Here is a 24,233-nt window from a genome sequence, read left to right on the forward strand (position 1 = left end):
AACACAGCTCCAGGGATCACCGCTTCTCCTTTTGAGAATGGGTTAGACTTAGTGACTAAGTAGTAAAGAATACAGTAAATAAGGCAAAGATAACAACTTGTTAATGGAGGAAACTGGCAAATACTACCTTAACCATGTGATCAGGAAAACATGACCAGGGATGTCATATGGATCTCAGTGAGTCCTGGCAGCCTGGGACTTTAAGGGTACTCCATGTATTTTAAGAACCCATAACTCTAGTCAAAGCCAGACTGGAGGACATTCTACAGAGCACCTATTCAGTATTCCCTCAGACCACCAAAGTCATTTTTTTTTTAAAGGAAAGGCTGAGAAACTGCCAAGAGACTGAGGAGATGTGCCAACTCAATGCAATGTGGTGTGCTGGATTGATCCTGGAACAGAAAGCCTGAGAGTTCGGTTAACAGTAATGTATGAATAGCAATATTGATTTCTTTGACAATATACAATTGATAATTGACATGTAAGGAGTTTAACAATGAGGACTAAGTGAGAGGTATAGAGTAACTCCCTGTATTATCATTGTAACTTTTTGTCGATCTAAATTCATTCCAAAATAAAAGTTTATTGGAAAAAAATTCAGTGATGGATAACATGGTGCACTTAAGAGAAAGTATTAGGATGAAGGAAGAAAATCTGCAGGTATCTGGCCAGATCATCAAATGTGGGCAGCAGTGTTTACGTGCTTCGTAGATTGAAGGGTCCTGTTATTTCAGCGGACTTTTATAATAATAGACACAATAAAAGTAAATAGGATGATTATTTGTTATACATCTTCTTCCCATAATCTTTCCGTGACATTTATTAGCATGTTCAATCCTAGTTTTGAAAGCGAGAATTGACTTGGGAGGTGGTGGGATGTGCAGTTTTAAATGAGCTGCCACGAGCCAGGAAGAGCTCTGCGTGGAGGAGTCAACCCCAACCTAGTCTGGCTCTAAGTCAGCGGTTCTCAACTGTATTAGAACTGTATTAAAGGGTCACGGTGTTAGGAAACTTGAGAACCACTGCTCTCAGTCACCCACTAATTGAGTCCTGCAGACTGGCGGGCAGGTTGATGGGAGGGTTCCTCCAATAATGGCCACCCCGGTGATTGTGGCTATCATTTTTAGAGAGATGCTAACTAATGTGCCAGATTTCACACCAGAGGATTTATATATAACACTACACCCTCAGCATTATATGAGCTTGCAATTATTTTCTCATTTTAGAGATGAAAAATTTGATCATCAGAGAAATTACTTGCCAAGGTTGCAAATGAGATACAAATACAAACATTTCTGATTCTTCTACTAAATCACTAAACAAGGAAATTTCTTTAGGGCAACTGCCTAACTAAATACTTAACTTGGGTACAATCCTAGTATCATTAATTTTAACCAACATATTGAGATCTTTCACATTATATATTAGATACAGGTAGATCATATCCACTCTACTGAGCTTGTGTGCATGGAAGCATTAACACTGTATTTTTTTTTTTAACATTGTATTTGATATACCACACATATTAGCTCCCTTCTGTCTTTACAGAATACACCTCTTTTTAGTTGGCTTCAAACTGTTTGTGTTTTAGGCCTGAGAATCACATGAATTATCATGGCAATTCAAAAGTGCAGAGTAATCTAGGGTCAAAAGTGAAGTTTAAACAGTTTAAATAAGATGAGCTAAGGCCAGAATCAAATTATTCTAGAGAAATATATGTATATATACATGCACAGGCATCCTGTGTCAATAAATCTTTCCTGGGGTTAGAAATATACCAGATTTTCAATAATGGATTAAACTTTGCTAGATCATATGATTACATGCTTTGTTAAGGACCCATTTATATATTTAATTCAACTTATGGGAATACTTTTCTTCCAGCATTATTATATATTTGCCTTAAGATTTTCGTATTTTAATATGGACACTTCCTCTTTACATTCTGCCTCTGAAGTTGAATAGACTATCATCTCTTCCAAATCAGAACCATTAACTTCAGGGTTGATACATCAGATCCAGTGAGGAAGACTCTTTAAGTGCTTTAATAAAGTCCAAAATTTACCAGGAAGAAATGAGAGGATGTCAAAAACTAACTCTTCCCATGCTATTACATTAGGGGGATTTGCTTTGAGTGAGCTGAGGCTAAAAGAAAGAGAGGTGGCAACAACTGGAAATTGTATGGCGACCTTTCTTTACACCAAAATAAGCAATTATAAGGGCTGCCATCCTGTATTAGCAGGGAGCCCTGCGTTATGGACGGAAGCAGGGCTTTCTTAGACAACAAACATCTGAACTCATAATCTAATATGAACAATGATCCAGACACTCGAGCAATGTTCTACAAAACAGTGATAGCAAACAGCCACATGCTGCCGGGATGAGTCAATTCGTGTAACATCAAGAAAGAAAACTACTTTTTAACCCAAGTAACACACTACTGCTCTAGTCTGGACTTTGACCATTCACAATAAAAGAATAACCTAGGCAGGGATTCACTACTTTTGTTCTTCTGGGATGCAGGTCAGAGCACATTCTTAGAGCCCACTTTGCTCTCTCTTGATATGTTCCGTGAATTTCATTTAATTAATGCTTCTGCAACAACATATGAGTTTTGGCACGTGCATCACATATGGACATGAACTGCGTTTTGCCTTTAAATTCGATTTGAGCTCTGTCAGCTTTCCCATGGTTCTATAGCCGGTTACAAGTTGGAGCCAGGCAAGAGTTAAGGTGAAGAATTTGCAAATCAGAGCCTCAAAGAACAAACTTTGCTGAAAAACCACAGGTTAGAAGCACAAGCCCCATAAAGCAAAAGTAGAGTGATTGGTTGGTCACTTTTACTTCCAATTAATATATTGTTTCTTCAAAATCAGGTCTTTAGAATGGACCTTTAAATATTTAGGACTTATTTTCAAGATTGACTATTCTAAGGGATTCTAAAGTTATTCTAAAGAATAATTCCTCTATCTTTTGAGAGTTTGTTCTTTTGGCTCCCAAAGACACCTCTGAATTTACTAACTTATGCTTATACCAAGTCGCTTATCCTAATTTAAGAAGTTTCTTCACATAGAAGTTTTATCACATGAGATATGATAAAGAAAGCACCTGCCAGAAAATGTCATTTTCTTGTAAAACCTCAAATCACAATTGCCTTCATCACCAGTGAATAGATAATGCCACAGGAAAGGTAGAACAGATCATTGAAAGCCACAGATAAGTCTCAAAATCTCATCTCAGCCAAAAATTTCAAATGCGTCCCCACTCCAAACCTACTTTCTCCTGAGTTGATGCTAAGCTGAAAAATATTACTTGAGAGCCATTATCTTTTTTATTTATCATATTAAGAACTATAAGCTATTTCTTTGAAAGTTTGAAACAAGAAAAAACATGAAACACTGTCCTTTATAATTAGTAGCCTCTAGAAGTCAACTTAGTTTCCATCACTTATGGGTTAAATTAGATTTGTGCTAGTCTGCCACTAATGAGCTTGTTTATGTTAGAAAATGTAATGTGTTGTTTACAGAAGGAAGAAAAGTAGAGGTTTGGGGAATTGCTCCTCCAACTCATACTTTCCTTTTAAAGAAAGTCAGAGTGCCTGATAGATGGAAGAATCTAAAAGGTATTGGTGGTTAAGGAACCAGTGCAGTGGGGTGGGCAGGCTGCAGTGGCACAGACAACAGAGAAGGAAGGAAACCTCTCATGGAGCTGTCTAGGAGGTTCAGGGATTGAGCTACCAGGGAAATGGGTTCTTGCTCAGCACCAGCCACAACCCAAGAAGCCCGGCACTCACCCCTGGGAATGGCCTGGGATTTCGGGATTTCTACCCACTAAGGCTCACTCCAGATCCCAGTCACAGAAATCAGAGCTCAGAAGTGACTGCCCCAGGAGTGCTTTCCTATGTCAACCCTGCTAGCTCTAACTAGTCCCTCTTCTATCCCTCTAGGCAGGTCCAGGCTCAGAGACCATTTTCAGATTGGGTTCATAAGTCTCCGGCTCTATACAAAACTCTTGCTTTCCGATCAACATCCTTGCCTGTTCTCTTGGACACTGGTCTTCCTCATCTTCTCTGACTTTATTGCACTTTCCTGTTGGTCCCACAATTATGAAGGAGCCAGAATGTGAATATCTAACTCACCCAACGGCTTTAGCCTCTTCTGGCCTATTTTACCCAATTCCCTCATGTGTCATGATATGAAAAGAGATCTAAAATAGTGACCAGAATGTCAACAGTGCCCAATACTGATTGATAAGGTAAACTAACATTTAGCTATGTATTTGAAGAAGCATACAGAAAATATAAACATTGAGAAGTAATTCATATGCTGATGGAATTGTAGATTTCAGACACAATAACTTCTCAACATCAATGAGTCACTTTAACATCACAGATTTCTGTGTCCTGTGGGCCTTTCTCTGACGTCATATAATGGAATAATATTTCCAAGTGCTGGATGTGCCTTCCTGGATAATTCAGAGACACCCACATAAGGGGTGAGAACATAATTTGATAATGCAGGCTCTAGAAAGAGACCTGTGTTACCTCAAGAGTTTTCCGGATGTTACTATCCCATGTGGTTATGACCAACTTTTTGCTTTTCTTATTTTAGGCAAACCGACACTTAAAACCAGTAAAGTAGTGAATAAGAGGTGCTGACTTGGTATCCATAGAAGAATTATGCTGTTCTCTGCTTTCCTTTTCCAGTTTCATTTTCTTTAGCCCCTATATTACCATTCAGAGTCTGAATGTTCCCTAGGTAGAATCAGACTCCTTTTCATTTCTCTAACCGTGATATTCAGGCACAAGGACTCATGAATTCACCCATCAAACCAAGGAGGATCGACAAGCTGGAGACAGGCTGATCACATGAAATCAGACAGGCACTTGCAACTTACAAGCCTCCCGGAGCTTCTCTTTGTCATAGTGGAATCCTTCATAGTCTTGTAAACTGATTTTGTTCACCCGGATCCTCAGGCGATCTGGGACAGACTGGGGACTGCAAAACAAGAACCAAGAGGTCAGATATAAACGAATGGGCGGTCATACACCTGGCGGGACCGCACTTCTTCATGTGGGGAAGAAAAAGTACACATTCATGCCAGAAGTATGGACTCACCAGAATACCAAAATTATCTGTAAAACACTTCTCCAGAAACCAAGAGTGTTGGGAATTTAGGTAAGAATATGGAAATAAGCAGAAAGAGGCTTTGGAGACCATTTTTGTATCATATTTTCTATTGATTTATTTAAAGTTTTAATAAGATCACATGTTTAGTTGCATAATAAATTAGAGGCAGCTAATCTAAAATAACGAGATGTGGAGGTGAGTTGTCATGAACTACGGGCAAAGGTGCCCATAACACTCAAAGGCTGTCAGTGGCAGCCTGGCCCACAGAAGAGACGGAAAAACTATTAAAAAGCAGACTATGTTTCCAGAAAGCATGAGACTGAGATAGAAATAGCTCTAGCATATTACAATAAGTGCTGCCTGTGATGGTGCCACTGAGCACCCCAAAATGAAGGAAAAAATTTAAATAGGTACCACATATTACTTTAGGAAGAAAATGAACCGTGTAACTCATTTTAAAAGAAACAAATCCATATTGACTCGGGACACATACTAAATAATCAAATATTGTAGGACCCAACATTCTGAAGCATCCTACTGACCCTCAGAATGTTTATAACTAGACTCTTTGAATTTTCTTCAGTAATATTTTCAAAATAATTGTGAGTTAAGTGAAACAATTTCGTTTTCATCACCACCACTATGAATCAACACATTCTTTAGTATAATAGTGTAACACAATACTTATTTGTCCTTGACTACTACTACCTTATACTTAGATTTATTGGTTGAGAGAATTTTCTCAAATAGAGGCATGCTTCTGACTTTTGTATAGTAAGTGGTGATAAAAGTCACCATTGACTAAAGTAGAAAGAATAACATTACTTTTCAACTCATTATGTAAAGGAGGGAAAGGAAGGAAAAGAAGAAAAGAAAAGAAAACAGGAAAGAAAGAGAGAGAAAGAAAGAAAAGAAAAGAGAGAAAAAGGGAAGGGAGGAAAGAAGAAAGAACAGAGTGGGGTAGAGGAGGGAGTAATGCTTGTAAAATCCTAGTCAGGACAGCCCTCCCCATATCCCCCTAAGCACAGACATGGGCACACATTCATTTAATTTTATTGCAATGCTGAAAGAGGGAATGAAAAAACAATTTAATCTCATTCTCTCGTGTAAACCTCATTTTAAGGCAAAGTATAGTAACTCCCACTCTACTCACCCAAAATAACACAGACATACCCAACTATAATACATATGGCACCCACTCTCTCACCCACTCGCCTGCTCTCTCTCTCATACGCACACATAGATTTAAATTGTGACTATTTTAAAGTGCACATGTAAGTGCACACATTATAAAGAGAGGTGGTAGACAGGTAAAAATGTCTGAGGTTCACTGGATTAAAACCAAGCCATTATAAAATTGTGCAGATGGATATTTGGGTTGGAGGGGCTTGAGAAGACAGATTCAACAGCTGTACTGATCCATCACTCAAAGTGTGTTTGCTGGGTGTCTGTTTTGTATTAGCACTGTGCTGGACATTGACAAAGCATTGATGGATAAAAGCGGTGTGAGTATTTAAGCTTTAATGGGAAGCACAGTTCGACAGCATAAGATTTATAGATATGGACTTTGAATTAGTAAAGTTACATTATATTTAAGATACAGACCTTAAATATAACGCATACCCACACTGTCATTTATAGATAGGGAAACTGAGGTTCAGAAAGGTGAGGTGATTTCAAGGTCACATAGCTACTAAGTGGCACAGCTCGATGCAGAGTCTTGGATACTTTACTCATCAGTTTCATGTTCTTTCTATTGCACAATGCTCCTCTGAGAAAATCAGATTCTCTAGTCAATAAATATGAACACCCATTGATTTGAGAGCAGAGCTATGAAGTATGGATTAGCAGAGCCAAATCAGTTCTATGTGGTGCTCAGACTCAATAAACTTGAGTGTTTCTTGATCAATAAACACTCATCAAGAGGGTGATTAAGGAAGCAAGATGACATGACAGATATTATAAGGGTGTGTAGATCTGTATTTATTTACAGTGAAGTCTGGCTACAACATATTGTTAAGCACAAAAAAAGTCACAGAAAATTATATATGATCTAAGCTCCTTTATGTAAATTGTGAAATTTGGGAATTTGTGTGTAAAAGAGAAGTGTCTAAAGAAGTGTTGAGCAAGCTGTACCAAGTAGTTATCTCTATGTGGTGGAATTTGGGGATCATTTTACATTGAGTACCATCATTGTTAAATAAATAATATATTTCAGGAGTATGTCAATATAAACAAATAATAACTCAGGAAAAGAGGAAAAATAAGGATTGTAGAAAAAAGTGTTGGGTATTATTAATAGATGTGAGAATGGAGGGAAAATTTCAGTGGTTAACAGAGTGACCATATGATGATGTTCTCTGAAAATCTTTACCCACAAATTAAGAGGGTCTGAGTTTTATTTATTTCCAAGTTTGATGAAGTGGTTAGCAAAAATTAAAATTTGCAAATATTTGCCTGCCAACATAGCAGATAAAAGGGAAGCTGTAACCTTAGACTGTGGTGGCCCCACATGCTCTGTCATGTAGAAGTGGGGGGGAGGAAGGGTTGGAAAAGCTCCTTTTAAACATTTTTTTGAGATTACAGGAGATCTTTTGGCAGGGGCTGTAATCATCTCTGCTAGACCTCACTAGAGTGGCAGTTGCCAAGTGGGAAATAAGATTTGGAGGCTGACTGCCAACCAGTCCCTGCACCACTGCCCCAGGGAGCTCCCCTGACTGGGCTACCCCATGTGTAACACGTCACCTTTCTCAGAGTGCATCAGTACCTGGCTCCTGCCTATGCCCCTCCCCCTCCCAGGCTGTCACCTGTGCATGCATGCTGACTCCAACCTGCACACTGGCCTTCCACCAGGCTTCCTGACCTCACGAGGCACACCTGTTGGACATTCAACAGCAACTATCTATTGTTCAAGAACTTTACAGATCCCAAATAAATTCACTTTTTGCCTCACTTCGTCCCCAGAATGACCAGCTAAGCAAGATAGAAGACACTGAAGACTCTCACTAACCTCCACTCAACTCGGTCCCGTCCTCCTCCCTCAACATTCGCTCTCTTGCTCTGACCTCCCACCTTGTCCCAACAACCTGCACTACTTCCCACTTTCCCACCAGCAGAAGCTTACTGGTATCCAGTCTTCTAACTAGAGTATCTGCTGTTTTGTCTGCTATCAAATATTGTCCCAGCTGAGGGCTATTAGCAAATTTTAGGGTATTAGACCATAGGGTCCATGATGGGAAATCTTTCTGAATGATTCTCAAGGCAGGCAGGGGAGGCAACAGGACAAAGTGGTTAAGAGCTCAGGTTCCAAGTCAGATTGCCTGGATTTGCAGTAAATTTCTTCCAACTACTGGTTAATCAGAAAACTCTGTATTTCAGTTTCCTCATAGCTAAGGTAGAAATGACAGTACTAACTTCATTGTATAAGAATGAAACGAGTTGATTCATATGATGTGCTTAGAATAACGCCTGGCACAGTATGAGTGCTCAATGGATATTAGCTATTATCACTATAATGATCACTCTAAAAACTGCTTCCCTAGATAAGGTTTTGCCTAACAAACAGTAGCATGTGCTGCTGGAGGATAGTGAAACAAGTTTACAGCACATACAAGGACCTCTGTCAATTTCTGGGCTTCCTCAGATGGATGGGGTTGCTATCTAGCTTGGATTGTGGCGTGACATTTCACACTCCAGAGTCTTCTCCCACCTGGTCTTTTACAAGACCGACTAACAACATGAAAATAGACAGCTTGAACATGGGTGAGAAAAATGCAGAGATTAAATGAAAGCCAAGTAATTCACTTTTGTCCCTTTATGTCAAAATCTATTACTGTCCTAGTAATGGCTGACTAAAGGTAAAGGATGACAAAGCTGTTCCTTGGAGTCTGGGGAATAGCACTGCCATTAGTTTTCTAAAATTAAATTTTGCCAAGGAAGTTAATAGAGCACAGAAGAGACTAACAACCTGGATAAAAATAAATTTGCTTCCCTGCCAACATCTACCACAAGCTACTCCCATGCTGACTTAGGCTCTATCAGGGGTTCTAAAACTGGCTTGCATGGAGCCTCTCAAGCTTCCTAAAAGGGATCCAGCCATCTGTGAACTCCCTTTCATATGAAGGTAGTGACCTCAATCTGCCACTTTCTCACTAATTTCTCCTGCAACACTGTGATTGAGATCCTTATCCAGAATGGAAGTTCATGGAACTGGACTTAACTCCCATGAGTCTGCCATGAATATTTTCTCAAGATCCATAATAAAAACACCTGTTGTTAAGTCACTGAGGGAGGCTTCCAATGACCTTCAGACCACAGCTGCCCTTATCACGTTGTGCATACCTGTAACTCCCTGAACACCCACTGCTATTCACTTGCCATTTTCTACTCTCTCATAGATGCTGCCCAGAGCTCTTTTGGGGGACTGGCATAATGGCTCATGCCTGTGATCCCAGCACCTTAGAGGCAAAGGCAGGAGGGATCCCTTGAGCTCAGGAGTTCACAACCAACCTGAGCAAAGCAAGACCCTGTCTCTACTAAAAATAGAAAAATTGGCTGGGCATTGTGGCAGGCGCCCATATTCTCAGCTACTCACAAGGCTGAGGCAGAAGGATCACTTCAGCCAGGGATTCTGCGTTTGCTGTGAGTTAGGCTGATGACAGGGCACTCTAGACTGGAGCAACGGAGTGAGACTCTGCCCCATGTAGAATTTTAATCTATTAGGGTCAAATCCCTCCTTTATCCTCTCAAGCCTCTTCATCCATCCAGTCCATTTCTCTAGTACACACTGTTTCTCTCTGACTCACAAAAGACTCTTCTCATTTAATCTCTCACCCAGGCCTGTCCTCTCTATGAATAAAGGAAATGAGCAAGAGGCTTTGGTTCCCCAGAGTCACTTTTAGACCACCGATGCCACATAATTCCTTCCTCTCCTTGAAAACATGAGTCATCTGAAAGTGATACCCTTTGATATTATATTCAGACAATATAGCACAGTGGGTAAAAGCAGGATATATAGAAAAGAAAAAAAATCATAGTTCCAATGTAGATTGTCAATCAATTTGTTTGACCTTCAGAACTCTAAGGTTACCTTCTTAAAAACCATTTTCTGATCTAAAAATGGGACCAATGACAGGAATATGGTGAGCACTGAATGAGAAGGGGCATTAACTATAACTATAAGGCAGTTAGCACTTTCCTATAAAATAATAAGTATTCAAAAATAATGTCATTGCTGTTGTTACTATTATTAGTACTCTAGTGATTCATCAGTTTCCACAAGCCTTATGCCTTTTTATACAGTCTTGGATAATAATATAATAGCAGAAGCCAGAGCTGCCGCTGTCATGAGCAGTTAGTAGACACCAACCTTAGTAGGCTGAGCCTCTGTCTATGGGAGAAGCGAGACAAGAGTCAGAGTAATGCAGCCATCGACAGTCTATTAAATATGAACCAAGTGATGACGCCAAACGTTTGCAAGATTTTTACTTAAAGATATTAAAGGTATAAATCCTAATTCATGTTGCATGGGATATCCTTAAAATTATATAATTATTCTACATTTTATGCCTTATAAATATCCTATATTAATATATAAATATCCTAGTGTTAATTAACATTTATTATATGGTTCAGTGCAAGACCCACCCCCTTGTAACACCCACTATGTAGACACATTGATTTTTATGAAGGATAATTTAACCAGGCCTTTGCTCCTCATATAGAGAGAGCTGGTTTTCCTTCATAAGGCATAAAAGCATCAGAACTCTGCCTTTTCCAGCCAGGACTGATTTAATAATAAATTGCCTTAACTTTTTCAATATGACACAGTAAATTTCTAACTAATTTGGAAATGAATTTAAACTGGCCCTTACTTTATGAAGGAATTTTTATCAAAATATTAATTTCTAGTATAAATTCACAGCATGAAAAGATCATCCCTTCCTCCCCTTTGCAGCTCCAGCACTTGCAACAGTGCCTGGACTATGTTGCTTTCAATAGATATTTTTGCGCAAATGTATAAATGAATACAAGGAAGTTGAATTTCTCAGGGACTTTATTAAAGTTTGTCATTGAAGCATCCCTGAGCTGCTTTCCAGTGGTTTTCTGCTGTGAACCCCACTTCCTACTAAAATTGCTGAAGCTTACCCTGGAACATTTTCCAACTGCCACTAATAATAACCCATCCAAAAACGGACCCAAGAAAAGGCCTCTTTACATTGAACAATTAAACCAAATTGAATCAAGGGCTTCTGCACAGAGATTTAACATGAATTTTCAACACCTGCCGGGTTCAGACAGAATTCTAATCACCCAGTTGTCTTCTGTCCGGAGGAGGGAACAATGCCTCAGAGATCTGAGATAAATTGGACAGAAGTTTTTGAATCTCAAACCAAGGATATACCAGAATCACATTAGCAGCAGCAGTCAGCCATGTGCTCCCTGCCCAGTATATCTTCCTGCAGAAAATATCTTTAAAAGTTATTAGTTCTTTTTTGAAAGAAGTTGAATAAGTTCTCAGTTTCTAAGACATCCATTTGTGGGAGGCCATTATGATTCGTTATGACGTACACATTATTTGAGACAGCTACTGCTCCAGAACTTCCTATGAGATTGTGGAACCATTATAGAGTGAAGAGGGATCCTAATTCAATCTCCACTGTCCCACCTGACTCTACATGCCCCTATCATTGTATCTTCAAAGAGTTACTCAGTCTTAGCTAAATCCTTACCCAGCTAGAAGGGAGTGGCTTAGTCCTTGTTCAGCTTGCCCTAAGCATTTGCAAATTCTCCCTCAGGAGTCCAAACTCCTCCATATTGGTCTTTCTACCACCATTTTCTTGTGTGTTGGGTTTTAACTCGCTGAGGTAATCAGGCACAGGGACAAAAGGCAAAAGAGGACAAACTTAAGACCATGTCAAAGAAACACGTGCTGATGTCATGGCTGCCAGATTCAAAATAGACTACAAGTACCAAATATCAAGGAACTTTCATGACATTGGCTGAAACAAAACTTAATTTTTCTGGAGATCTTCAAACACACATAACAATGAACATGTTCATGATTCTATAGAAATTTGCAATAAATATCTCTGCTTTTGAAATCTGTAGCCAATGAATATGCAGTGGAGTAGAATCACCATGTGGTTATTAGGGATGGTCTTTTCTGCTCAGTGCCATGTTTATGGCATTGAAAGGGGATGAAAATGGGGAGGACGAACAAGCAGTGGCTTTACTCAATGGCTTTGCAAAGCAGCTCCACGAGGATAGCAATTTCATCACATTCACCTTACAGGAAAAGAAAAGACCAATAACCTTGATGAATATTTCAGATTCTCCTGGCCACCTATTTCTTTTTGTGGCAATGAATGCCATCACTGTTACTGGCTCAGTCACACAATTTCCTGATACTATTATGTGGAACCATCCCCTCATGCATGTCATGTTTCAACTTCCGGTTACCAGAGTCCCAGGTTTATTTTTTAAGTCAACCAAATGACCAACTGTCACAGAACTTCATAGTTCCTTCCCCATAAGATTACACAATATCTTTCTTTTTTCCTTTACTTCCATTCATGCTTATTAAATTCACTTCTCAGTTCTCGTCTAGTTCACCCTTCAGTAGCTTCCCACAATATGGTTCACTCCCTACTCCTTGAAGCTCTTTTCTTTTGGATTTCAGTTCAAAACACTCTCTGGTCTTCCAACTAAATTTCCAGAAATTCCTTATTTCTCTCCCTTGGAATTTCACCCTTGTCGAAATATCTTTCAAATATGTGTGCCTCTCTTTCCCTTCCATGAACCCCCCCACAGACCAAGATACTATTATCTTGAATCTGGACTAATTGTGCCCCGTATATCCAAAAATTCCACCATACTGTGCACTGTTTGAAATGAAAATGTGATCCTGATGTGATGATTTTGCACCCCACCCCCCACCCCCATTAAACCATGAGCTTTTTGAAAACAAGATGCTCAGCTGTCTCTATCTTTACATATGTTAAATACGGGCCTTTCGACATGACTTAAACTGCTGCTCACAATACAATTGTTGCAATTAAAAAATTATTTGTCATGACTACATTCTTCATCATACCTAGTACTCTGGAGTAGGTAATGTGCATCATTGTCCAGAATGGGGAACACCCAATAGAATTTCACTCAAAGGAAAATCTACTCCCATTACTAAATCCAGAAAATAAGAAATAATCTCAAAGTTTGTGCATCATATTATTGGTGTGCTACCTTCACATATGGAGTTCAAGTTTCTGGACCATCCTTACATGACATGAATGAAGAAGAATTTCTACTTGTGATTGGATAGTACCTGCAAATTTAAGTCTTATGACAGTGGAGACATCTGTTCTGATGTTTAAGACATGGCAATTAGAGAAGACAACCTTCTAAGCAGAAAGTCTTTTAGGGTAAGAGTTGTATACCCTTTTTAGAGTCTTTCATGCTTAAAGAGTATAAACGGGGACAAATATCCTGATGAAAGGCAAGGGAGAAGTAAATACCATAGTAAACAAGAACAGATGGAAATTAGAGGTAATGGGAACATGCCTTTTTGTGGGAGAATTGTACAAATTTAAATTGCTGAAATGAACAATTTAAGAACAGCTGGAATGAGAATAAGTAAACAACTCAAGCCCTATTTTTCATTATATCAGGCCAAAGTAATTTCCACTTTAAGAAGAAAATCCATGTAATGTAGTTTTCCTGGATATTAAAAATGACCAAAGATTCCATCACAAAACTAAAATGAACTTTTAGTACTGTAGCCTGTGACAGCATGGAGAATTCTTTTACTGCTTATTAGAGAGAGGACCATTAATCACTACCTACAGTGGAGTATAAAGAGCCCTTGGGCTTTTACCAATGAGGCGTACTAGGACAATATTACTCCTAAGCCATCAAAATGGCTTTAGCTTTCACGTGCTCAGGAAGAAGGATATTTTCCACTGTAGGTTTCAATTTCTATGTATCAAACAGATATCTTACATTTATTTGCTATTTAAAGTGTTAAAAATCTTCCCTTGGGTTTGCAATCACTGGCTGCTGTATGATCCTATTCTTATTTGCAACTGGTAAACAAATTGATTTTCTTTACTGAAAAGATATATGGGAAAGTATTATAATTTGTGGTCTAAAAAGTATACTTTCGCAAAAGAAAACCCTCATGGCCTTTCACACATGCAAGTATAATGAAGAACACTGAAATTAGTTTTACAACTACTGGCATATTTATTCAACTTCTATTAATTCTGAGCACTTTGATAAACCAGGTAGTAGTATTGAGAGGATATCTATCTACACTTAACACTAAAACTATTAACACCATTTTTGAAGACCAGATCATCATAGCTAGACCCTATCTTTAAAACACAAATTAAAAATACACAGAAAAAGAAAAGAAATATGGCAATTTTAAGGTGAAGAAATGACATAACCAGTTAGGTAGAGGAAGAAAGGAACATCTTGTACTCCAAGATGTCTTCCTATTGAAAAGCTACTCTACAAAGTATGTCGGAATCTACTGTAGGAAACAGATTTGGTCAGGAGAAAACTCCAGGTTTTGTTTTATGTGAAGAAAACAGAAAGTACTGGCCTGACAATAGGTAGCATTACATAAAAACCATTTTACTAAATGATTTTAGCTTTCCATATGAAACATTTTACAAAAGGATCCATATGCTTTCCTAAAGTCTATCAGTGAAAAAAATTGCAAAATTATGTTCTTCGTATTCAGCATGTAATTAGTATTCCACGTTGATTTGTTTTGACTCATTTTTTCCTTCTAAGTTGACATTAGCTCACGAAAGTCCTGAATTCTCAGCATGGTGCTATACTTGGCTTGGGAGAGAGGTGGCATCACTACTACCCATCAACCTATGGCTGATGGAATCCTAAGCCCCCACTGGTAGCTCAGATGGGGTATGTTCTCATTAGCTCAGGTTTCTTCATAAAGAAGAATTACTCAAGGGGAAGAATTAAAAGTCCCCTGAGCCTGATTCTTTTCCAACTCAGCCAATTTAGCCAATTGGGTGAAAACTCTTCACTACTCTTCTCTAATTCCTGAGCCAATGAACTAAGGGATTTTATACACTGTTCTTTTTTCAAAAGCAAATTTTTATCTATGTAAGAATGTATAGAATAAAGACATATTTCCAGAACAGAAATTATACGAATCACACAAATATTCTATCAATAGAACAATTCTAGTAACAAAAATAACTTTCATTAAAATTTGCTGGTCAACTTAAAGAAAAGAATTCCTCAGTATATACCTTTAGGAGTCATTTAATAAATTACTCAGATGATGAGGAAGAAGAAAACACAACAAAAATAGGTAGACATTTCGATGCTACCAAATGCTAGAAGGAAAACAATAAAAGAGAAAGAAGAGGTGGTTTTACTGGTAATGTCATAATGTAGAATGTAAAAATAATTTGGGGTTCTGTTGATTTTCCTGTTTCTTTTTCCCCTTTATTAGTCGCCTTAAAGTTGAGCAAATCTCTACCAAGGACAGTAACCTCATGTATTCATAAGTCAAGAAGTTTTCCTCAAGGAAACATATACAATTGTTTTCCTAGGCAACAAAATGCCATCAGCCAAATAATATACTTACTTATGTCACAACTAGAGAATATAAACCATCTCTCTTAAAAGTGATAAATTTTTAAAAAATAAATAAAACTACAGGTATCTGTGATGTGAAGCTGAAAAGCTTTGGCCTTTTTGTTCCATTTGTTATTCATCCAATGGTGTTTTTATTTTAGTCAAATATTGTAGCTATAACTTTGTAACTGGCTGAATTCATTTTTAGAGTTCCATTTTGTGACATAGAACGTGATGACAAGCTCTAAGAATTAATAGAACCCAGGATTAACAAGTCTTTACTTTTTATGCCTTTTAAAACGTATTCTCTTTTCATTTCATGTGTTTCAGGATGTTCTTACAGACCAGGGTAAACTCAATTGAATTGATATAATTAAACCGAAACTTGTATAAATGAAATGCACCTCACAACTCCTTACCACCTTAGCAAAGTAATCCAAACTAAACACACCCTTGGAACTTTCAACACAAACATCTAGATTTCTTTGTTATTGATATGTTCTTCTCACATTCTGTTTCAGAAGATAGTAACAGTTATTATTACAACATTGATGTAAAAATTGAAATGTCTTTTGTTATTCTCCCTGAGGACAGAGACCCCATTAATAACACTACAGTTGTAATGGTCAATCTAAAGGTATTTTTTTGTTTTCTCTTGAGGGAAAGTCCACTTGTAAATAAAACTTTTACTCACAAATACTAGAAGAATTACTTCTCTTTTCATTTATAATCTGTATGCATTCTGTAATTTCTTCTATTATAATGATGCTTTAGAAATTCAGATTTGAACAAAAAAATTCAAAGTACATATTGTTCAACTGCCTTATTTTACAGAAAATGAATTTCGATCCAGAGAAGTCAACAACCTTATTATATGAATAATACTAAAAATACTAAAATAAGCCTTATATGATTAATACTAAAAATATGCTAAAAATAAAAGGACGATATCCTTCAGCCCTTCTTATACCCTATAATTAAAAAGACTTTTAAAAATTAAATAATAGACACAAAATTCAATCTTCAAATATTTAATAACACAAAAAAAGCAAAATAACTAAAATTCAATCAAATGTATCCAGTATAATGCTTTTGTGGGATAAATTGCCTCCAAAATTGGTATCTTAAAGCCCTAACCCCCAGTACCTCAGAATGTGCCTGCTTTTGGAGACAGGGTCTTTAAAGAGGTAATTAAGTTAAACTGAGGTAGTGAGGGAAGGCCCTCCTCCAATGTGACTGGTGTCCCAATAAGACAGGAAATTGGGATGCAGACAGGTAAGGAAGGAAAACTCTACAAAGAAATCCAGCCACAAACTATGGACAGAGGCTTCAGAAGAAACCGACCCTGCTGATACCGTAATTTCAGACGTCTACCCCCGGGAAAAATAAGAAAATCAATTCCTGCTGTTGAAGCTCCCTGGTCCATGGACTTCATTTTTGGCAGCCCCAACAAACTCACATCCCTCCTAAAAAGATGCACTAAGGAAATAAACCCATTTTGTCTCCATCCTACAACCAGAGTTTATAAAAAGAAATATAATTGAACAAAAATTCTAAGTTGGATCAGAAATCTCTGCAAGTTTGAGACCCTGGTTCTGCTTATTCAGATCTTAATCTCCACTTCTTTTTTTAAAGGTCATACCATATAGAAAATTCTTTTTAAAACCCCTGTTTTTATCTTTATTGGAAATGTTAATTCTAAGGTCAGATTATTTTTATTTAGAAATTTTTTTTTAATTCTAAATGAACTTTTTTTTTTTTTTTTGGAGGTGGTCTAGATTTTTTATTCAGCCAATTGGATTGCCTACCTTGTTCAAGGCAAGGATACAGGGATGAACAGAACACAGATCATATCCTTGAAAAGCTCCCAGAAGGCAGACACACACACATGCAGAATACAGCAAGCGTGCAGTTTTCAGAAGTTACGACAACATTGAAATACTTCATTTAGTTTCAATTTGGGACAAACACTATGATGTTGACAAGTTCACAAATTCATACCAGAAAAAGTGCTGCATACGTCATTGCTGAATATCACTGTGGTCACCTTTGAAGTACTCCCTTTAGGAAGCTATGTGCCCACGTCAGCATAAATTTTTCCCACCCCATACACCTGGAACATATACTATCCCCAAAGTGTCCTGCAAACTCTCCCTTTTACCCCGAATCTGACTTCTGTGAGAACCCACTAGTGCCCCACACATAAGCCAGCAAAACCTGCAGTAAATATTCTCTTCACTTTTGAAGTAACCTTTCACTATACAAAAAGCGTTGAGTGGTAAGACTATTTCTACACCTAATGCAGATATAAATAATTCATCTCTATAAATAAATTTAAAAAGCAACAAGGTATGGTTTTGCATTTTGAGTGACTTCTACCCTGTTTCCCCAAAAATAAGACTGTCTTATTTTAAGGTGTGCTCCCAAAGATGTGCTAGGTCTTATTTTCAGGGGACGTCGTCTTATCTTTCCTGCAAGTAGGTCTTCTTATTTTCAGGGAAACAGGGTAAGTGTGTTGTGCCTTTCCATCAGTGTACTGGTTAAGTGTACTCAGTGCTGACTGTCGCTGATACAAGAAAACAGGAGCAGCCCCTCCACTGCGGACGTCAGCATGACACGTCCTGATATGCCTACTTCCTAGGTCACACCCCATTCCCAACAATTCTGAAAGACTGCAAATTATTTAGCTGTCATAGAACTTATTTATAACTGGGATTTGTCATTCTGAAATTTTATTATAACAACCTTAAACCACGAACCCATGACACCAAGGAGCCCTACTTTTTGCAACACTCAAAATTTACTTTTTTTGATTTTTGTTTTTTTTTTTTGGCCAGGGCCAGGTTTGAACCCGCTACCTTCAGTATATGGGGCTGGTGCCTTACCCCTTTGAGCCACAGGCACTGCCCTCAAAATTTACTTTTAAATTAGCATTTATACCCAAATCTTCTTTAAAAGTTTACAGAGTATAATTTTATCAAAATATAACAACCAATCAGGCATAGTGGCTCAAGCCTATGATCTTAGCACTCTGAGAGGCCAACATGGGTGGATTGCCTGAACTCAGGAGTTTCAGACCAGCTTGAGCAAGAGCAAGACCCGATCTCTAAAAATATCCAGGCATTATAGTAGGCACCTGTAGTCCAGCTACTTGGGAGGGTGAGGCAAGAGGATCACTTGAGCCTAAGACTTTGAGCTTGCAGTAAGCTATGATGCCATGGCTATCTATCAAGGGCTATAAAGTGATACCCTATCTCAAAAAAAAAAAAAAAGAAAGGTATAGATATATCATTTGGGAGGCCAAGGCAGGAGGATCACTTGAGGCCAGGAATTTCAGACCAGCCTAGACAACATAGAAAGATCTCGCCTCTACAAAAATAAAAATAAAGATTAGGCAGGTGTGGTAGTATATGCCTTGTAGTCCCAGCTACTTGTGAGCAGAGGTAGAAGGATCATTTAAGCTCAGGAGTTCAAGGCTGCAGTGAGCTATGATCACGCTGCTGTACTTCAGCCTGGGCAGCAAAGTGAGACCCTGTCACTTGAAAAAAAGACACAGATAAATACAGATATAGACATCGGTATCTCTGACATATATGAAAACGTACAAATAGGCTCGGCGCCTGTGGCTCAAGCAGCTAAGGCACCAGCCACATACACCTGAGCTGGCGGGTTCAAATCCAGCCCGGGCCCGCCAAACAATGATAGCTGCAATCAAAAAAAAAGAAAAGAAAAGAAAAGAAAACATACAAAAACACGGGAAATAACCAGAGGTGATATTGACAGTAGAGTTCCACACCTTAAATGCTATCTTCAAAGCAGATTGTCCTGAATTTTAATCTTAAATGTATCAATCAATAGCATGTAATCATTAGCATGTTTCGACCATTTCTTGATCTCAGTCTTCTCATCTATTCGATTGGAATACTAGTAATGTTTACCTTATACAGCTAATAAGGTGCTAAATTTGATCACAATGCAAAGCACTTGGTTCTTAGGTGATATAGGTTCTTATCACCTCTCTGGCTAAATGTGAAAGTTGGCTTGTGTTCTTGCTAACATCAAGATGAGGCATTAGCTAAGCTTATTAAAACAATACAGGGCCTGGCCTCCCTGCCCAGGAATCACCACCCAGGATGTCCAATGGCAGGTCTTGCCTACTTCATGTCATAGAGTTTTAGGACAGATTTTCATATAATTCTAGGGTAATGCCTTGAATTTCATCATAATGGAACTTTAAAGCTGATAGGAATCCCAGGGACCAACTACATGTATTTTTAATGTCTAAAAAAAGTAAAATGCACAGCATTAACATCAGGTTATTGTTACACAGACAAAGGTAGGGCTTCCCCAACGCACTCAAGCAGAAGGATGCTGCATTCCTTTAACCTCCCATTCTCTAAAGTAACATCTTTAGGGATAGAAGGGTCATAGGATGGGAAGGAAGCTGCTCAAGCTAGAGACCCAGGGCCACTCCCACTGCCCCTCTGCTTTATGTCACTGGACCTCTCTAAGTGGGCTGAACACCCCAGCAAGGTGCAAAGACTGGGAGGCAAACTCACAGAACATGGGGAGGAAACAAAATATATTACCCAAATTGTAGCCTGGGCTCTAGTTGGAAACTTCCATAAGATGAAGATCAAGTAGCACTTAATTTATTTTCTTTGTAATTTTCCACTCAGGGAAATTTGTTTTATGGAAACAGCTGAGGAAAGTAACCTTAGGAGCAGAAAGAAAGGATGACATGGATGACAAGGTCAAGAAACTGAACAGTGTGAAATGAAATCACTAGTGTGACTACCCAGAAAATGGGGAGGAGGAGGAGAGAGACCAAGGAGAGGAGAAGAGCTAAGAGCTCTGTTTTCCGGAGGGCCTGACGCTAACTCACCTGCTGCGCTGGCCCTGACAGCGAGCAAATGGCATTTCTTTCAATTCTATGAATATAGTAATTCTCCCATGTTCTTCTAAAAATATTAATCCTTTTTGCTTTTCTCCCCATTATAGAAGTACTTCCCATTCATTGAAATCAGTCAGAAAATACAGAAAGCCAAGGGGAAAGAGTCTTCTATGATTGATAATTATATGACAGAAAGATAATCACCCAGGGACAAAATAATAATAACTAAAGGACGCTGAACAAACTTAGTCATGATATTTGGAATGATTAGGCTCTTGGGCTACTCTCGAAATTGGTTTTTGGTTCCAGAACCTATAACCCCAAAATTACAATCCGTAAGTCAGAATCTGGGTAGATTTCTGCCCCAGACAGGAAGCACACTTCTGGACGCTCCACTGGCTCATGAGTGCCCTTCATCCTGAGATTCTCATAGGAGTTTGTGTATGAGCCACCAATAAATAGCTTAATTCATTGAAGCAAACTATGACTGAACAATTTTCTCAGCTACTTTAGTGGGAAGGGCTTCCCAGTTTACAAAGGGATACATGTACATTTCTACTTTGGCAATATTTTTCCTACTTTCTGATAGAGTCCAGGATGCAGTGAGGTGAGTTTATAGAGAGAAGAAAGGAAAAGAAAAAATGGGTCCTGAATAGCACAGATGAAGCTTATTTTCTCATTAAAGGTCCAGGATTAAATAGACATATCTTTTTCCATTAAAATGCTTTTAGAATTTTGTCAAAAAGCAGTTGGAGGTACAAACAGTTGTCCCTCAGTATCCATGGGGGGTTCGTTCCAGCATACACTGCAAACTCAAAATCTGCATGCGCACACACACACACACACACCTGGACCTCTAATCTGGGCCATTAGTCTATATGGTTTATGCTTCAGCAAGTGCCTTATTCTTTTGATTTTTGTACCTTCATTTTTATTTTATTGTTTTAAGATACAGGGTCTCCCTATATTGCTCACGCTGGCTTCAAACTCCTGGGCTCAAGTGATCTTCCACGTCAGCCTCCTGTGTAGCTGAGATTACAGGTATGAGCCACAACACCCAGCCCTGGATTATTGTACTTTTTTTTTTTTTTTTTTTTTTGTAGAAACAGAGTCTCACTTTATGGCCCTCGGTAGAGTGCCGTGGCATCATACAGCTCACAGCAACCTCCAACTCCTGGGCTTAAGCGATTCTCTTGCCTCAGCCTCCCGAGTAGCTGGGACTACAGGCGCCTGCCACAACACCTGGCTATTTTTTTTTTGGTTACAGTTCAGCCGGGGCCGGGTTTGAACCCGCCACCCTTGGTATATGGGGCCGGCGCCTTACTGACTGAGCCACAGGCGCCGCCCCTGTACTTTTACAATAACTCTTAAAATCTGATTGAATTATTCACCCAAATTTATTCTTCATTTTCAAAACTGTCATGGCTATAAGGGTTCTTCTGGGTTTTTTAATGTAAGTTTTTAGAATCAGCTTGCCTGTGTCTCCAAAAATCCTGCTATTGTTTGACTGGAATTACATAAGATTCACAGATCCACTTGGGGAATATTGACATTTTACTCTACTGAAACACCCAATATATAAAATTCTATCTTTCTTTATTTATTTATTTTGTTTATCATTGTTTGGAAGTTTTCAGGATGCAGATTTTGGAAATATCTTGCTAGATTTGTACCTAAGTATTTCATTTTTTTGAGCTATTATAAATAGTATTTTTGGTATTTAAAAAATACTGGCTTATAATTGCATATTTTGATATTTTCAGGGGGTCCTGGTACCAACCCCCTATGGATACTGAGGGACAACTGCATGTGCATCCAGCTGATTTTTGACAAAGTTGTAAAAGTACTTTAATGGGAAAGGATAATCTTTCCACAAATGGTGCTGGCTACACTGAATATTCATAGGCCCAAAAGTTAACCGGCATCTAAACAGCACATCCTTTACAAAAATTAACTCAAAACAGATCATAGACCTAAATGCAAAATGAAAAATAAATATGTTTTAGGAGAAATCAAAGGAGAAAATATTCATGACCCAGGATTAGACAAGGAGCACTTCAAAATAATACCCAAAGCATAGCTCTGTAATGAAAAACTTGATAATTTAGATTTTGTCAAAAGTTTTCCTCTACAAAAGATACCATCAAGGCAATGAAAGGATACGATGGATGCTTGGAGGAAATACTTGAAAAGCACATATCTGACAAAGCTCGGATGCAGAAAAAAGCATACCCCCAAAATTCAACAGGGAGCAGACACACAGCCCAATTAAAACATAAGCCAAAGATGCAAACACATACTTCACCAAAGACTACATGATGCAAGGAGAATTAACACAGGAAAAGATGTCCAACATCATTAGCTATTTGAGAAAGGAAAATTAAACTATAGGTGTGATATCACTACACTTCTACTAGAATGATTAATACTTAAAAATGCTAACAATACTAAGTGCTGACAGGGATGTGGAGCAACTGGAATCATCATACATTGGTGGTGGAAATGCAAAATGGTACAGCCACTCTGCAAAACAGTTTGTCAGTTCCTTATCAGGGTAAATGTACACTTACCATATGACCCAGCAATCCCATTCCTAGAGGTTTAACCTAGAGAAATAAAAACTTTTGAAAAACTGTTCATCAGTTTATAGCAGCTCTACTCATAACCATCCCAAACTGGAGATAACCCACATATCCTTTGATGGGTGAATGGGTAAACAAACCAAAACTTACATACAGTGGAATAAAAAGGACAAATGGGTCATATGTATAGCAACGTGGAGAAACCTCAGAGATACAACAGTCCAAAAGCCAGCCACAATGGTTACATACTGTATATAATTCCATTTATGTGGTATCTCAAAAATACAAATCTACAATAATCAGGGGTTTCCAGAGGCTGAGAAATGGAAGAGTATTGACTACAACATAGATCGCAAGGCAGCTTTTGGGGGTGACAGACTGATCTGTATCCTGATTATGGGGGTCGTTACATGCATCCATACGTGCCTTAAACCTCATGGAGTTGTACATCAGAGAAGGCAAATTTGCCATATATTAATTTTACTTTATTTCATTTTTTTTAGGAGAGAGAGTCTTACTTTGTCACCTTCAGTAGAGTGCTGTGGCATCTTAGCTCACAGCAAACCTCAAACTCTTGGGCTCAAGTGATCCTACCCAAGTAGCTGGGAGTATTAGTGCACGCCACAACATCTGGCTAGATTCTTTTTTTTTTTTTTTTATTGAGACAGAGTCTTGCTCTTTGCTCAGGCTGATCTCAGACTCTTAAGCTCAGGCACTCCATCTGCTCGAACTCCCAGAATGCTAGGATCACAGGCCTGAGCCACTGCACCTGGCCCCATACATTAATTTTAAAAATTAAAAAATGAGCCAGTGTGGTGGCTCATGCCTATAATCTCAGCACTGTGGGAGGCTGAGGAGGGAGAATTTCTTGAGCTCAGGAGTTTGAGACACTCCTGAATGAGAATGAGAACCCGACTCATGAAAAAAATGGAAAAACCCAGCCGGGTGCCACTGTGAGTGCCTATAATCCCAGCGGTTTCTGGAGGCTGAGGCAGCAGGATGCCCACAGCC

The 24,233-nt window shown here is 38.5% G+C and overlaps 1 protein-coding gene across 4 annotated transcripts in view; it reads right to left on the reverse strand.

Annotated features, from left to right (window-relative positions):
- DGKI (diacylglycerol kinase iota) overlaps positions 1–24,233 on the reverse strand; it is a 438,324-nt gene that overhangs the window by 117,112 nt on the left and 296,979 nt on the right. For all 4 annotated transcript variants that reach the window (XM_053553914.1, XM_053553913.1, XM_053553912.1 and 1 more), the window contains one exon: positions 4,897–4,997. In XM_053553914.1, the coding sequence (XP_053409889.1) occupies positions 4,897–4,997 (101 nt within the window). The remainder of the gene's footprint in view (positions 1–4,896; positions 4,998–24,233) is intronic.

Source organism: Nycticebus coucang, chromosome 11 (assembly GCF_027406575.1).
Source record: "Nycticebus coucang isolate mNycCou1 chromosome 11, mNycCou1.pri, whole genome shotgun sequence".
Classification (NCBI taxonomy): Eukaryota; Metazoa; Chordata; class Mammalia; order Primates; family Lorisidae; genus Nycticebus; species Nycticebus coucang.